This window comes from Glycine soja, chromosome 16, assembly GCF_004193775.1.
Source record: "Glycine soja cultivar W05 chromosome 16, ASM419377v2, whole genome shotgun sequence".
In the NCBI taxonomy this organism is placed as follows: Eukaryota; Viridiplantae; Streptophyta; class Magnoliopsida; order Fabales; family Fabaceae; genus Glycine; species Glycine soja.
Genome location: NC_041017.1, coordinates 160,656 through 177,471, shown reverse-complemented (window position 1 = coordinate 177,471; position 16,816 = coordinate 160,656). Strand labels below are relative to the sequence as shown.

General features: G+C 32.1%; 2 protein-coding genes across 5 annotated transcripts; one reads left to right on the top strand and one right to left on the bottom strand.

Moving 5' to 3' along the window:
• The first annotated feature begins 3,718 nt into the window (after positions 1–3,718).
• On the top strand, positions 3,719–6,060 carry LOC114390250. The gene is made up of 3 exons (XM_028350961.1): positions 3,719–4,132; positions 4,993–5,407; positions 5,765–6,060. The coding sequence occupies exons 2-3, from the start codon at positions 5,132–5,134 to the stop codon at positions 5,912–5,914; spliced, it is 426 nt and encodes a 141-aa protein (XP_028206762.1). The 5' UTR covers positions 3,719–4,132; positions 4,993–5,131; the 3' UTR covers positions 5,915–6,060.
• Positions 6,061–7,581: 1,521 nt separating this feature from the next.
• Positions 7,582–14,453, bottom strand: LOC114390899 (MACPF domain-containing protein At4g24290-like). 4 transcript variants are annotated; one of them, XM_028351824.1, is made up of 8 exons: positions 14,390–14,453; positions 13,358–13,639; positions 12,236–12,474; positions 11,115–11,316; positions 10,452–10,520; positions 10,179–10,368; positions 9,922–10,088; positions 7,582–8,635 (listed from the first exon to the last, which is right to left on the bottom strand). In XM_028351824.1, the coding sequence occupies exons 2-8, from the start codon at positions 13,616–13,618 to the stop codon at positions 7,946–7,948; spliced, it is 1,818 nt and encodes a 605-aa protein (XP_028207625.1). In that variant the 5' UTR covers positions 13,619–13,639; positions 14,390–14,453; the 3' UTR covers positions 7,582–7,945. The 4 variants fall into 4 exon arrangements, with proteins under 4 accessions (XP_028207625.1, XP_028207623.1, XP_028207624.1 ...); XM_028351822.1 differs by lacking the exon at positions 14,390–14,453 and adding an exon at positions 14,098–14,320; XM_028351823.1 differs by lacking the exon at positions 14,390–14,453 and adding an exon at positions 14,123–14,320.
• Positions 14,454–16,816: the final 2,363 nt, after the last annotated feature.

Below are 16,816 nucleotides of genomic sequence, written 5' to 3'. Positions count from 1 at the left end.
AATCATTTATAATTTCCTAAATGTCCCTGCACCTTTCCTCTTAGTTTTTAAGTTTATGTTTAAGGTTTTTTTCATTTACGGTTCGCTTGGTTCGCTTTCTTCTTTGCTTTCTCCTTTTGGTGTTGGTTTTTCAACAAAAGGTGCCGCTTCGGTGGTGGTAAAAGTGTTACAGGTCGACGATGGTTGGTTCGTCGTTGGAGGTACACCAGGTACACGGTGTTGTTGGGTGAGTGACTTGATTCGTATGGGTAATTTCAACATATGGATCAAGTTGATCCGTATAAAACTTACGGATCAACTTATAATAAAAAAAAAATTAAATTATGACAAATAAGTTTATTTTAAAATTTTAAATACCTCTCCATTCCACACAATAACTGCAACATGGTCACCATAGTTAGTCAGCACTACTGGGTCACGCAAACCACCTCTTGAAAATCCCTCAGCATCATTAACAGTTTATTCACCATGTGCATGTACGTCTTCAGTAAGCACAAGATCATCCTCAGCAATAAGGGCAACTTCCCGTTGCCTACGTGCAGATGTTGTAGGTCTTTGTCGTTAGGGAACATCATCTGAATCATGATGATCCTCTCTCCCCAGGGTTCTACCTATAATCCTGCCTAAGACACGATCTAACCCTCTAGTTCTAACCATAATCTGCAAATTTTTACAAACATGCATTTTTTGGTCAAATTCAATATTTACTATTAAAATAAACATAAACAACTACAAAATTTATAACTACAAATAATATATGACTATTTTTCATTGAAATAAAATAACACCATTTATAACTATTTCATAACAACATATATGACTACATAATTAAAACATAAAATTCATAAATAAAATAACAACTACATAATTAAATTATATATGACTATTTTTAATTGAAATAAAATAACAACAGTTCAAACTATTTCATAACACCATATATGACTAAATAATTAAAACACAAAATACATAAATAAAATAACAACTATATAATTAAATAACATATGACTATTTTCATTGAAATAACTTAAACATAAACAACTACAAAATTCATTTATTTACTATTAAAATTTAAAACTATTTCATAACACCATGCAATCATACATATTATTTTTTAAAACATAAACAATACCTATTTTTAAAACAAAACTAACAAATAAAATACCTAATTAAAAACATTTTTAAAAAATTAAATATCTATTTTTCAACTTGATCCGTATGAGTAAAGCGGATCCTATTGCTAACATGGATCATCTTGATCCATACGGCAGCCAACGAAGGAGAAGAAACTCCAACGACACAGCCAAGGAAAATGACATGACGGCGCACGGAAGAAGAATGGAGGGGGGCTCGTACGGAACACGTGAAAAGAAAGGATGGATGCACAACTTTTAAATTTAGAATCAGGGCATGTTTGTCCATTCACGTTAAATGTTGGGTGCACCAGCAATAATACTGGGTGCACCTAGCATCACCCTTAATTGGTTAATCCCACTTATACACCACTCCATGGAGCCCAATCCAATCGCATGCAGTGCAGCTTCCGTTTCATGATGAACAAAACAAAAGTGTAAAACAATCTATTTAAATCTTAATCCTATTTTGGTTGAAGATAAAATAAATGTCCAAGCCAACCGAAAATGGTAAATTTAATTAACATTTCTTATGATCATTTTTTTATAATATTCTTATATTTTTTCTATCAGTAATACAGGAGTACACAGCAAGCAGATAATTAATGCAAATCATGTTATATACTAGAATCTTTTGTTTAATTTTATTTTGATAGTTTTATACATTTTTCTTTCTTTCTTTGTAGGATTGGTTTGTTTAATCAACTATCGTATTATATGTATCGAATGTACCAATAACAACGGTTAATATAAATAGTAATGACTTGTATTTCTTAATTAAGTTGTCAATGAGTTGAATGAGGTATTGTGTATGGAATAAAAAAATGTTGGGTGAAAAATACTTACCTTAAATGCGCTCACGACCTTGGCAAAGATTAATCACAGCTTCGAGTGATAGATACTTGTACTAGTACCACGATAAGAAAAAAAAATGGTATGGAACGTTTTACAAAGTTAATTTATTTTTAATAAAAGTTAAAAAAAGAAAAAAGTAATAAAATAATGTGAAACTTGCATGAAGGGAGAGTGGAGTTGGGGTGTGATGATGATCTGAACAAGCAGGTGAAAAACAGCCCATGAACGTGACAGAGATCATAAAATATAGTACAGCACAGCCTGCCCTCCACGTTCACCAATTTAACTAATTATAGTCTCTTGTTTGGACTATGTAGAATTTATTTTCTTTGTTGTAAAAGTCAAGGTTGCTTAAGATGATGACATTTATGCTTCAATCTATTTTTCAACATTTTCTTTAGGGCGCTTTCTTGTCACGGGGCCATCTTCTTTTGTCAAAAACCATGTCTTACATGCAAATCGCCAACACTTTTCTTTTCTTCAACCGACCCTTTAGCTGTTATGCTTTAAAACAGTGTGTATGTATGTGATTTCAAATAACTCAGAATTTGTACACTTATTCTTTGGATTACTTCAAATGCAAGTACTGAGAGAACTTGAGGAATAAGGAGCCCACAATTTACCCCTTCATCCGTGTCAAACTGGGCAATAATTATGGATGGTAGTTCATACAATGTCGTCTTAAACCAATTGATTGTAACACAGTAAAGTGAAAGTGATGTTTGCATCTATTTTCCCCCCTATTCTCCTCAAATTCATCTCTTTCTTACCTTTTTCTTTGGAGGGGGGTTGCTAAGATAGTTACAGATAAGCTTTCATATATATTCCTCAGACAGTTTGATTGTCTCGTTGACAAAAGATGTTTACTCAATGCTTTTTCTTTTAATAATTTTTTTTGTTAATTATTGCTTCATTCTTTTCAGTAATTAGTTTGAGTTTTGGGGATGAATGATTAACATAAAACTTAGCTAGTAGATGGTAATTAATAGTCTCGGCTTTTGACATCAAGTGATAAAAGCTATGGTTTTCCTTTAACCAGGTTATTTTTGGCCAATATATAAAAGTGGTCTACATCACCACTTTATTTCTTTTTCCCCATAAAATCATTTCTTTCTTCACTTGAATCATGAATGTTCTACTGCTGCTTAGCTGTAGGATGTCAAACTTTCTTTCTCCCGCTCCTTTTTGATAATTATTTATTATATAATAATCATTACTACTATTTTACTTGTGTGTGTTGTATTCATTTTTTTTTTTCTGGGTTTCTTTTCTTGTGTAATGTTTGAGTTGGTATTTGCACGATATTGCAGCAGCCTTTTTCTCTTCTTTTCATGTCTTTTAATCACTGGAGATTTTATGAGATTATGAAAGATTCATAGTGCAATCTTTCTCATGATTAAATTTGAATGGCTATGTTGGAAGAGAGGGAATTCTATACATCAATGCTATCTATCTATCTATCATCAAAGAGAGATTTTAGGCTTTAATCCTCAAAGAGGTGCCTCCAGTCTGTTTCTTGTCTTTAATATTTCCCCCCACTTCCAAACCTCGTGCGTATCTCCTTTTATTCGGTGCATTACCGTATATAAGTATGTGTTTATCATGAAAATTGTCGTTTAATTTTCAAATGCATATAATTATTAGATTCATACATATCAAAGGAATGTTGTCATTTCTAATAGTAGTTGGAAATTATTGCTTGCACTTGTCCCACCAAGAGTCACTATTCACGTGATTTAAAGTCTTGGATTAACTACAACAACCTAGATGAAATCCAGCCTTAAATATGACTACTTTTAGTTTTAAAAGTAGTAATTGAAAATTCTTGCTCTGGCTCTCCGGACAGCAAGGCCCATTCTTTTTTTATTTCTTAAAGTTTGCTTCTTCTGACAAGGTATAGTATTCAATAAGTTAGGCATCAGGATCATCGACATGGGAACATAAATAGAAAAGTGTACCAATAGGATTATCATACACCTTTGTCTTTACATTTTCTATTGGTATAAAGCTAACCGTTCTGAGCATCATGTTTGTGTGAAGCATAATAGCATAAATAAACAAGTGTGCTCTTGTCTCAGAAGATGTCAGTTAAGAAATTGGAACAACACACTTCAAGGTGATCCCTTGTCACAAAGACAAATTGAAAGGTAAGTTTATTCCCTTGAGTTAATTTGATTTATTTCTGTTTACCTACTGCACAATGACACTTAGTCTATTGACATGGATGGGCATTGTGCCAATCTTCCTCTTACTGTCTCAATGACATTTCCAAATGCTTTAATATTACAACCTGTTCTGTTGCATTTTCGGGGTAATTTCAACTCTTTGCATCGTTCTTAAATGGTTTTTAAGAGCTGCTGTTTTGAATTTATCATGTCCTTCGAAACTAATCAATTTGTCTGGCCTTTATGCAATTTGTTTTCATGAGGTAAAATTTCTTTTCAATATCATTATTATTACAAGATTCTACTAGGCCATACATGTGCTTGTAGCATTTAATATAATTACCTCAGGCTAGCCATTTTTTTTCATTAAACTTATTTACTTGAAGTATTCATCTAATTGTGCCTTTTAAGACTTCTCATGGTTACTTCTATTAGCCCAGTGTCAATGACTTGCTATAAATACCTTTAAAATTGACCAGTTAGTTGTTAGATTAGATTTACACAAGTGGTTTTCATTTCTCTCCATTCTTTCTTGTTTTGAGTCATCTCATATCTGTGTAGATGCTAAATAATGCATTAACTGTTGCGAAGATTGGATGCCAGATTCATACATATAATTGGCCTTACAAGAGGATCTCCTGATATTGTTGTTTGACATTTAGTCTTAAGCCGTATGGTTATACTGTGCTTGGTGATGTTTGAATCTTCCCTTTGATGATTTTAATTGTGGAATAGAATGTTTTGATGTTACTGTGCATGTTAAAAAAAATTCCCATTTCTACCTTGAACTTGTCTATTTAGTGGACTACGTACTGATGCTTTCTGTTTTTCACTTGTTTCAGGATAGAATTTCTCAACTAAGTTGGCTTCCATGATGATGCTTAAGGTTATTTTCAGGCAATGATAAAAAATTTATCTCTTTAGAAGGACAAAACAAAAGTTGAGAAGGAAAAGTATTAGTGACATAGATAGATAGGTAGCATGAGCGATGAAAGATCAAAGCCATGGAACATATATCCATCCTCAAACACTGGTCCATCACAAACAGGAACAGGAGTTGATGAGGAAGCTCCATGGAAAAGCTTAGGGACATCTATGAGTGCTATTTCTTTTGGTTTTGTTGCCACGGCCATTTTGATTTCAATGTTTCTTATAATGGCCATATTTGAACATTTGTTCAAACCCACGCCACCAGAATCTATGCTGCGACGTTATCAGATTCAGGACCAACCAGGAAAACAAGGAAATGCACAATCAGTAAGTCTCTCTCTTCATAATTTGTTAGCTAGCTTTTATTCACTGTTTCATCTCTCTCTGCATGGGATAATTAACCCGTGTTAGTTAACAAGTACTAGAAAATAATAATTATTCACTTTCACCAAGGCTTACAATTGAATGGGGATAAATAATGTTATTTAAAGCTTCAAAATTTTAAAATAAAGGAGAATAACCTGCAGGCCACCCAGAAAACAAAACATGTTTGACCATAACAATACAAAAAGTGAGAGCATTATAGTAGTATTTTGGAAAGTTATGGTGGTTGAATCAGAAAAGTTGACTTACACTAGTTATGCGATTCATGTTTTAACAATATTTACTTGTTGTACGTGACAGGTTCCAGCATCTAATTATGCATCTGATTTCTCAGTCTTAATGCCAGGGCAGCAGTATCCTACATACATCGCCCAACCTGCCCCTCTGCTGCCTTCTCAAAGGGAAGGGGTTTATTGGCCTTCTCATGAACATCATTTTGTATTTAATTAATTAATTAATTTGCGCTATTTTTTCTAACATCTCTGTATACACATACTCAGAGACCAGATCAGACCACCCACTTGTGTCTATTTTATACATATATTTTTGTATTATTTATGTGTCAATACTAAAGTCTCATGTTTTCTTCAGTGAAATAGGAAGTTGGTATGTTTTAAGAAAATGCTGACTTCGCTTCTCTTTCTCCTCCCATTAGATCAAACCACACTTAGGATGAACCATGAAACAAGTGTGTTTTGGTTTTGGCCTTAATTAGAATGGAAGTGGCTGATTAGTGATTAGTGATTAGTGTAAGTATAACGAGCGGCATTCTTCCGTTCATGGTACCTCTCATCAGTCATCATGAAAGGAGAGTGATGTCAAATGTGGTGAGCCTATACATTGATATAAACCGCCACAACTATAACTTGCAAATTGTAACTACCAACTAACTCATCACGAGGAAACAACTAACTACTAAGGCTGTGTTTAGTAATTTAGTTACATTTAGAGGAATGGTTGCACATGTAACGAGAAAAAAAATGTAAAAGAAAAAATTGTGCTTTGGTCAAACGATTGTTTTAGATTTTATTTCACCAAAAATCATATACACACTAACAACAATACCCCATCTCTTCTTTGCTAAAATTAATGTCAAGACCATCTATATATCTATCTATTTATTATAATATATTAAACCTAAAGAATGAGTTTATTCTAGGAATATAACTTTCTCATAAATAAAATTGCTTGTGTAACTTTAATAAAGTCTTTAAGTATTTTTTTGTCTTTTTCAATTCTCTTTTTTTTCATTAAGCATTAAGCACGCAAGTCATGGATATAATTACATTATTTGTAGAATCCTTAACTCATGGTTTTTTTTTTTTTTCCACTAACCTAAGTGATTGGTGCTATTTAATCTTATCCTTAACTCTTCTATCAAGTTATATTTTCCTCTTTCTTAGTATTTAACTGTATGAAAGAATAATTCGAACAAACAAACTATATTCAAATCCTTTAAAACATGTTCTTCATGAGTTTCTCTTAAAAGAAACTCCTTTCATTAAATAAAATGCGATCATGTGATGTTTGTTTTCATCTTATGATGTGAATTATATAAATGTTTTCTTAATATTATATATTTTTGAATTTTTGTATTTGGTAGTGATAGCTCAGAAATAATGATTTTTTAGAAAATAATATATATCACCAAAAATACAATTAAACCAATTATTTTGTGGCATACAACTTATATCCAAAATCTTACTAAAAGAGCTTTTAGGATATTATTTCTATGACATGCCTGCCAAAATATTTTGGACGTAACTATCACTTTGTTTGCAGTTATAAAAGTAAAGAAACAAGCAGCAAACAATGAAATGTCACATAACAAGTAATATACAAACTTGGTCCTAAAAGAATATTAGTGCATGTTTGGAAATTAGGTGTATTTTTGTTTTTATTTATTGGATTTGTATTAAAATACACGCACAACATTTCTAACTTCAATTCAAACATTCACGGATGAAAATGGAAAATTGACTTAGAGTCCCACTCTCATCTTTAATACTATTTTCTTTATCATCATCCGTGTTCGCCCATCCTCTTCCCCATTAAAAAAGTTATGCTTGAGAACTTGCTAACTAAAATCAGTAATGAGAATGATTAAGATAACATAATTTCTCAACGTATTAAATTTATATATATATATTAATGTTTACACCATAATTTGTCAAGGTGATCCTATCCAAACACGATAAGTAATTAATTGGCCAGAGTGGAATTGATTTCTAATAGTAAATTTCAACAAGTCATGGTATTGGACTGTAAAAGTCAACATTACAAGGGGAAAGCCACTGCACACCTTGAGTAACTTACACTTGCCCCTATCTCTCTCTGCAAGAAGGCCTCCCTGATTAGCAAAACGAAAGCCAATTTTCTTGAAGACAATTGATAGCTAGTAGTACCCTCTACCTTCTTTCTTATTTCCCGACCTACCACACCTTAAAAATGAACACTTGTTTGCTGGAGGCAAGGAATCAGCTATTGATCATCCAACATCTCTTCATCTGGTAATACCATGGTCAACAAAGAATACTTAACCCGGAGAGAAATCTTGCCCTTATCAACAACAAGCTTTGCTCCAGAGACAACCCAATAGCCAGGAGACTCTTGTGGTCCTCTGGTCATCTCAGTTGTGTCAACAAATTTGAGAAGCTTAGGAGCTTGCACAGGAACAGGAGGGCCACCCGGATAGACAGCAGAATTTATATTAACATCTGCTGGTCGCGGAGGTGGCTTCTGAAATGTTGTCGTGAAATGTTGGCTGATTAAAGTGGATATGAGTCCTGACTTGGCTCCCAACTTGGGCGACCCCTCCCACTCAGGATGCTTCACTGCTTTAGCTCCCAACACAGTTGAGAATCGAAGTCTTAAGAAGAGTATATTTTTTATGCCATAATTCTCAACTTGCAATTGTGCTCCGGTTACTATTGAAAGATCCTCCTCAGATTCCACCGGAGCAGTGCACACATGAGAGAAATTCTTCCATTGAACCTTCTCATAAAATCTCCTATCATAAGACTTCCGCCGAACATTTTCATTTGGATCATCTTCAAGCTGGAAGATTTTTGGAAGTGATGAAAGGTGTTGCAAATGGACAGCTAGCCGATTGCTTTTCTTACCTTCAAGATAAAGACGGAGACCAGTCACTGGCCTCTTACCTACATCAACCTGTTATAACATGACAAGTATTCCTGGCTTCAGCACAGAGGTTATAAATTACTCATAGGGTTTTTCTAGTGTGTTCCGATGGCATGTGTTAAGAAGAATTAAAGATATCCTATTAAATGCTTCTAATTACTTAACTGCTTTTTTAATAAAAAAATATTTTGTGTTCTTAACATGTGCCCATGAGCACATATTAGAAACACCACTACCAATATCATGAGTTACGGATGCTTTCAAAAACTTACATGTGGTGGACTATTAAAACAAAGAAACTATAGTATATTAAACTCACCTGAGTTCCACCCAAAAACAAAATGAAATAGAGAATCAATGACCACAAACAATAAAACGTCTAAGTTTAAAAAATTTTGAATTGATGAATGTAAACAATAAAATATACTGAGCATTTTAGTCTATACCACACTATGAAGCACTAATACTTTAATTTGCTTCATGTATCCATAACCCTGCCTATCCAATACCAATACTCTTGAATACTTCACCTATACATAACTGTGAAGTATCAAAGCCTTTAAAAAAATGAAAATCCAATACAACTACTGGATTGCTTGAAAAAAATAAGAAGAAAAAATGAAATGAACTTCTCCATAAGTTATAATTAGCTTAGGCATAAGCCTTTAAATGAAGGAATGAGATTCATACTATTTCAATTTGTAAACAATAGAGAGTGAATTATGATGACAATGGTTTATAGTTTTTATTTTTTTTAGTAATGTGCTAGAAGTATGTTCTTAATTTGAATTACAATTATATATGTATATTATGTTTTATGAACTTATATATATATATATATATATATATATATATATATACACGTATTATATCCTATATTCCGGAAACAGCCTCTTTGCATATGCAAGGGTAAGGCTGCGTACAACATCCCTCCCCCATACCTTCGCATAGCGAAGAGCCTCTGGGCAATGGGGTACGAAGTTTTTTTTTTTTTTATTATTATATCCTATATATTTTACAATAATGGTATCACAATATTGGATACACATCCTATCGGATACACGTATTGTATTTGTACAACATATTACCACACGAACAAGAAAGATGCATCTTTTTTTTGCAAGACTAGGTTCCACTACATGCTAACAAAAATAAATCCTAAAAGCTTCTTCACTCAAAATTTCCTCACACATATTTTTCCTTATTGGATGGTCCTACTAAATGACAAACCAAAAGACATGAATGTGATTAGTTACGACCCATAGAGGCACAACCAATGAATACCTAGATATCCAGGACCAAGAACAAAATTTCACCTGTGTGGTGTTAACATAAAGCTTTGGGCCCATGAAGCTAAACTGTAAAGATGCAGAACTCCTTTGCTTCCGTTGTGGACCAAGAGGAAGGTCACTGAATACAGGTGCCCACTGCCTTGGCAGCTGGAATTCCAAGAATTGGTGGAGCTCTTCAATCGGTGGTTTATCTGCATAATGGACAATTGTTATAGACAAATACCGAAAGGAAATGTTATTTAGATAGGATGTATGCAAATAAAAATAGCAATTTTGCTCACATCGTAAATAAAGGTTTATGGCATGGCTCAAGAATCCACTCCCTGGCACTCCATTCAATAGAGACGTAATTGGAATGAAGGACATTGAGATCACATCAGGCTCTGACTGAACAGTTTGCAACCACTCATTATGGGATATATTTCTGTCCTCCCTCCCACCCCTCCTCTTGCAAATGCTTACAATATCCTGCTATAAAAAATAATTTAAGGAAAACTGCGGATTGTAAATATAAATATTAAAAATATTGTCAAGGTTAAATATTTTAAGCACACCTCCTTATGTGAATAAGAACTTGATGGACTAATATTAGCAAATGTTAGCCTCTGCTCCCTGATTCTGAACTGAAGGGAAGCAAAACTGGTTAGCTACTTTCAAGTTTCAACCCAATGAAAATTCACAAGAATGAACATTGTAATAGAACAAGATCAGAACATAGAAAGATAAAGGAATGCTTATTAACAGAAATGATCTCTGGGTCTGTATCAATGGAATACAAGATCAGAGATGAAGGATTGAAGATACAAAGATAGTGCAGAATAGTATATTCACTAACCCTCCAACTCCAAGTATTCAAGAGACCTTTGAACTCTCCCCTAACTTCCTCTCTCATTTAATCAGCCACTCTCAATTAATAAAATCTATGATCCACTGTAACTTTTTTTTTAATGGCCCAGATTGTAGTATACCTCATAGTTCATGCAGATATCCTTTCTTTTGTTCTGACAATGTTTAATCAAAATATATACGGGACAGTGAGCTTTGGTACTGACATTAAATGCATGAAATATCAAAGCAAAATACAGTAAAAGACTCGATCAAATCTCAGAACCATCCATTCTTAAGAAACCATATTCTGATGTTTTAATGAAATAGCAAAATATATACATAGCAGGATAAATAAAGATTGGTCCCTGAGCTCAAAATTCTTCACAAACCTTGTCATCAGGGAAAACTTGATCAGAAGCAATGCTATAGTGGCCATTGGCATCTAGAAACCTCCTATCTGCTATCTCTTTCAATTTTTTCTGAACATCAGCAGGTTGGAGAGTTGATGAGTGCTGCTGCTTCAAATATATTACATCTTTTCCACCCATTTTCATACCAACAATTATATGGGTACCAAAGGTATCAATAAACCTGAAAATTGTGAATAGGAACAGTTGGCCAGAGTCTCAAACCAAAAATACAGTAAAAAGATAAATGAGTAGAGTTAACCCTAATACAATTAAATAATTTTTAAGACAGTCAATTTAAGTTGCATCTCAACATGATTGTGAAGAAAGATTATAGATCCAAATCAGTCCTAATTTGATTTGAACTTAGAACCATAATACCATTTGTGAAGTTTTATATTCAAAATTTAAATGCAAATAAGCAACCAAAACCAGAGAACAAACATGCCAAAATAGGTTTATATCACATGATATTGGCTATAATTGGCATACATCAACAATGAAATCCCTTTTGTTGTTGCTGTTGTTGTTGTTATTTATAAGCCCATATCATTTTTTTCAATAAAAAGAACATTGATCGGCAAAGAAAAGTTCAATAAAAATTATATAATTAAGTCAACCTAATGAAATTGAATCTCATTGAAAAAATACTCGGATATGTAACCACATAATGACATAAATGTGTTTTTACAATTATCTCCCTGGATACAGGTGAAACTCAAATCATTAACCTCATTCATATTTCATACAGTCATTCTAACAAATTTTCTACCACGTGAATGTCATATAGGGGTGAAGATAGAAATCTCAAATATAATCCTGGGGATAAAACAACAGTAATATGTTGGAGAACCTCCACTTATTCTTCATTAAGGATTTATATCTACTTAATTATCATTAAAGGTCATTTGTATCCTTTTGATATGAAAAATCAGTTATAGAACCTCAATCATTAAGAAGCTAGAAATCAGAAGGTATCCATAATTCCAAGAACTGACCGAGATGTCAAAACTAGAATGTAGAGTGACAATATTTCATTTGACAAGAAAATTGGAAATAATATCACCATTTGGTCAAGATTACATTAACAAAGCTCAATTCACCTTGCTAATGCAGGTGGGTCCCATGATGATGGTACAGCTTTTTTAACGTGGTCACTGAGGACCATCTGAGACTTCTCTAATGCAACAGTGTAAAGTGTAATTAACACCCCATCAAAAGCAAGGGACTTCGTATGGGCTGCATCTCTTTGCCAACTCCCAGAAAATTCAAACATTGTATTGAAAAGACCTGAGGGAATCTTGCCAGTCAAAGATAACTCCTGATTGAATTGCTCTGACATCTGAAAACATTTAAAAGGAGCAAACAGTCAGTGAAAGGGAGATGATGCATGCATTACTTAATACTTAAAACTGTTGACAAAAAGAAAATTCATTACCACTGAAACAACAAATTATAAACAAAAGAAACATTTTGTCTGTCCCTTAAAGCATTCAGAAATATAATTATTTAAAAGCCTTTAGAAACCTAATAACAGATTCATAATTCTAAGATGATTTGGCTACTTAGTGATACATCATACATATATGACACTAAGTGGTTATGGCATGCGACATGCTTTTGCAGCTTGTAGTGGCTATTTACAGATAACCTACCGAGGAAGGATTATTAACAGAAATCAAACAGCCTGATCCTACTAGTTGAGACAACCCTTCATTGACTTTGGACAGCTGGTGTTATTATAGCCAAGCAACCAGGACACGTCATACTGAAAACACATTTCAGCAACAAATGACCAGATGGAGCGAGTTCCAAACAAAACACAAGAAATGAGAAGGGGGATTCTTTATGGGCTGAGCTGTTTTCCTTCATCATATATCATGGTTTTGAACACATACAGTAAAGTTTTGACAGTAATGACAAAGCCACTTTGGAAAGATGTGGCTAGAGTAATGACCTTCCCACATTTCAGTAAATTCAAAACTGAATTTCCACGATACGTGATTAGGTTGTTAATGCATCTATCCAATCCATCTATTATATACTAAAGATGAAAAGTGCATTGCAATAAGGAGATCAAAAGCAAAACACTAAAAATGAAAGGAAACGGGTAAAATGATGCACGACAATGTTCATAATTTATTTCTAAGTAACAGCCAAAATTTTCATTCAAGCAAATACATGATTCCAGAATTCAGCTCCTGAAGAAAAACAGGAAAGCTTACCTGTTGAAAAGACAGAACATCAGACCTGAACCGTGTGCGTTCCCCTTTATCACATTTTATTGATTTGGAAACATTTGGTATTGAAACTCCACCAGGTAGTACCACCTCTCTTACATCATTTTCATCTATCTCAATTAAACGTGAATTTATGGAATCTCCTTTACAATACTTAAGCCTTATATCAAGTGATATATCATAACCACGGCCGATGGACCCAATTGCAATCTCGGCAGCCTTACGAGCAGGAACTTTAAGTGCCATGTCTTAGCACATCACTCTTAACTGAAATGAAAACCAAACCCCACAGTTCAGCCTTCTTAAGCAGCTATTTAAGTCAATTTAACTTAGAACATTAGGAACTTGGTTAACACACATATAAATCAATTCACCATTTAAAACACACAAAACATGTATATAAATGATTACTGGGAAGGTAACTTGGAAAAAAACTGACAGATTCATCTCAAAACGGACAAAGGAGAAATTTTCAAGACAGACTAGGCAGTATTAAAGCATTTACTCCTTTATGCCAAGCCAAAAAAAAAAAAGTAATAATAAATCCCGCAATGATTCAACTCTGCATACTGCCCCACTAATGAAAAAACTTGGCTAGAATTCAGGCATTTCATGCCCCGCCCACCCCAGAGCCAGAGCTAAGTATGTAGTGTGCGTTATAACAAACAAATGCATTCTTAGTCAAAACTTCTAAAAAACATAACAATAATAATAATCATAATTACGGTGCAAGATGAGCTTATCACAGACTCGGAAATGGGGGCCGCCACCCAATCACTAATCGCAGATCAGGATAGGCAGTAGCAGGAATTTTAAAACCCTAAAAGTAAAAATTCGATTTTTCGGGGGGAATTTAGATGAAGAGAGAGAAGAGAGAGAGAAGCAGAGATGAATGGGAACTGGAAGAGTAGTGGACTAACATAACATAACATAAACTTAAGAGTAATTTTAAATTTTAAATTTTTAACTATTGATAATTGATCGAGTAGTGAGAGCAATAATAGCATTCAAGATTACAGTTTGGATTTGGAAGATGGGATTCACAAACTTTAGGCCACCGTTATCCCATAACATTGTCTGTGCTTTTTGACTTGGTACAAAATTATAAAGATAAAATTATAAATTTGGTTTCTTTATCCTTCTCAAAATTTCATTTTAATCCTCTTATAATTTAGTTTATTGACAATCTTATTATTTCAGTCCCAAACCCCGAAATAGGACGTTGTTATAGGTTTACGTGTCTTTATTAGACGTTGATTGTTATGTCGTGATTTTATTGAAGATTGACGTTAATTAGGTGTACAAAATTAATGTTCAATAAACGCGTAACACGTGACGGTCAAATAACCAATAAAAATGTAATATGTGGTGATCAATATCCAATAAAAATGTAACACATCACGGTCAAAGTTGACAAATAGTCATCAATATCTAATTTCAGGGTTGGAGACTGAAATAATGGAATCACAAAAAATTGAGAAATTAAATTATAAGAGAACCAAAATTATAAATTTGGAACAAATAAAGAGACCAAATTTACAATTCTAGCAATAATAATTGCACTTTTGGTGTAATTTGCAAATTATGATCGTTAAGGCATAGTGAAGTATTTTGAAGAGTAATGACAGATTATTTTATAAATTTCACTTTGACAACATCCATTAACTTACTTAAATTTGTTGGAAAAAAAAGTTTGATCCCCCGTATATAATCCACTCTTAGAAATAAAAAAATTCTATGAATTTTAAAAGATGATTGAGGATGCTTTTTAAGATTTTTTAAAAGATTTTTATAATTATAATTTTATATTTCAGATTTTAATGAATTTATAAAATATAAATTCATAAGATTTTAAAGAACTTTATGAATTTTTAAGATTTTAAAGAATTCTGTAAATTTTTTAAAAAAATATTTAAAATTATTGATAAAGATTCATGAATTTTGTCCATCAAATATTTTAAATAAAATTTATCTTATGCAAAAAAAAATAAATATATTCCATAACAAATCAATTTTCCATATTATATTTACAAGCACAAGTTCATTCTCCTTCAATTATGTTAATTGTATAAAAATTATATATCACTGTTAGTAGTATGGATGCTTATAGTCATTCATATAATAATGATCAGATCAAATAAAAAACATATCCTATAAGTGTTTCAAACCTCATTTATATATTTATATATACTTATACATGAGTCAAGTTCTCATGTTTCTTAAAACTATATATTTATTGTGTTCATATATATTCGCGTTCTAAGCATGTAATCAAGATTCTCCTCAAATTCAAAGAATTGAAAATTTTTCTTATAACACATGCTTCAAGACAAGTTGACAAGTGGTCGAAAGAGTAAAAAAATTATAAATATTTACTGTTTTCAATCAAAAGATAAGGAGTTATGTGTGATGAAAAAAAAGATATCAATTTACAGGAAAAGACAAAAAGTCTCGTGAAATCAGGGTTTGGATGATTGCTTGATGTGTGTTTTTTCATAAAAAAATTTATGAAATTCATTAAAATTCATCCTAAGAAAGAATTAATTAAAATTTGTATATTTTTAAATATCAAAAGACTTTTTTAAAGTAGTAGGAAATATTAATTGAATATCATAAGACTTATTTCTATTATTTAAAAATCTTAATTGAATATTTTTTTACAAAAAATTCTTTTGAAATACTTTAAGATCCTAATTAAATACACATCCTTATTATAAGAAGAAAAAAAATTTATGTATTAACAGTATAAAAGATCTTAGTCATTTAATCACAAATTTATGATTGGATGATAATCTAAAACTGTTATATATATATATATATATATATATATATATATATATATATATATATATATATATATATATATATATATTAAACTCTAATTATAATGGTTATAAAAATATTATTTCATAATTTTTCCTATAATTATTTTTTAGTGTTTCATAAAAAAATTAGTATTAAATAAAACAATAAATGTGTTTAATATTTTAAAAAATACACTTAGGTGCCTTTGACATAGCTGAAAGTGAGTGATGAAAGGGAGCTATGCAATGAAATGAGTTGAAAGTGAGAATTACACGTGTTGGGTAGGAATTTAATTAGTTTTGGAAGAATAATCATTCAACCTTTCACATTTTAAGCAGCACATCCAATTAATTGGTCTCATAATTCCACATCATATTCAAGTAACACATTTTACTTGAATGGTATAATTTTAAACAACCTTAGCCACACTTTTATACTTTTGTTTTATTATGCTAACTTTGTTTCAATTAGAATTTTAGTTCTATTATAAGCAACAAAATATTTTTTAATCCCAACAATTATTGCTTGTAGAAATAATCAATTTTAATTTTAAGAAATTTAATATGATACTAGATCTCTTTCAGTGATTAAAAAGACTAAACGAAATCTTAAAATAAGCAATTCATTAAATAACTCACC

What these genes read in the sequence shown, in the direction of transcription:
- LOC114390250 (XM_028350961.1), top strand. Translation starts at nt 5,132, where the DNA reads ATGAGCGATGAAAGATCAAAGCCATGGAACATATATCCATCCTCAAAC. An exon ending in AACAAGGAAATGCACAATCA is followed by an intron (nt 5,408 to 5,764) that starts GTAAGTCTCTCT and finishes TGTACGTGACAG; the next exon opens with GTTCCAGCATCTAATTATGC.
- LOC114390899 (XM_028351824.1), bottom strand. Translation starts at nt 13,618, where the DNA reads ATGGCACTTAAAGTTCCTGCTCGTAAGGCTGCCGAGATTGCAATTGGG. An exon ending in AAGTTTTCCCTGATGACAAG is followed by an intron (nt 10,521 to 11,114) that starts GTTTGTGAAGAA and finishes GCTTCCCTTCAG; the next exon opens with TTCAGAATCAGGGAGCAGAG. An exon ending in CATAAACCTTTATTTACGAT is followed by an intron (nt 10,089 to 10,178) that starts GTGAGCAAAATT and finishes TCCATTATGCAG; the next exon opens with ATAAACCACCGATTGAAGAG.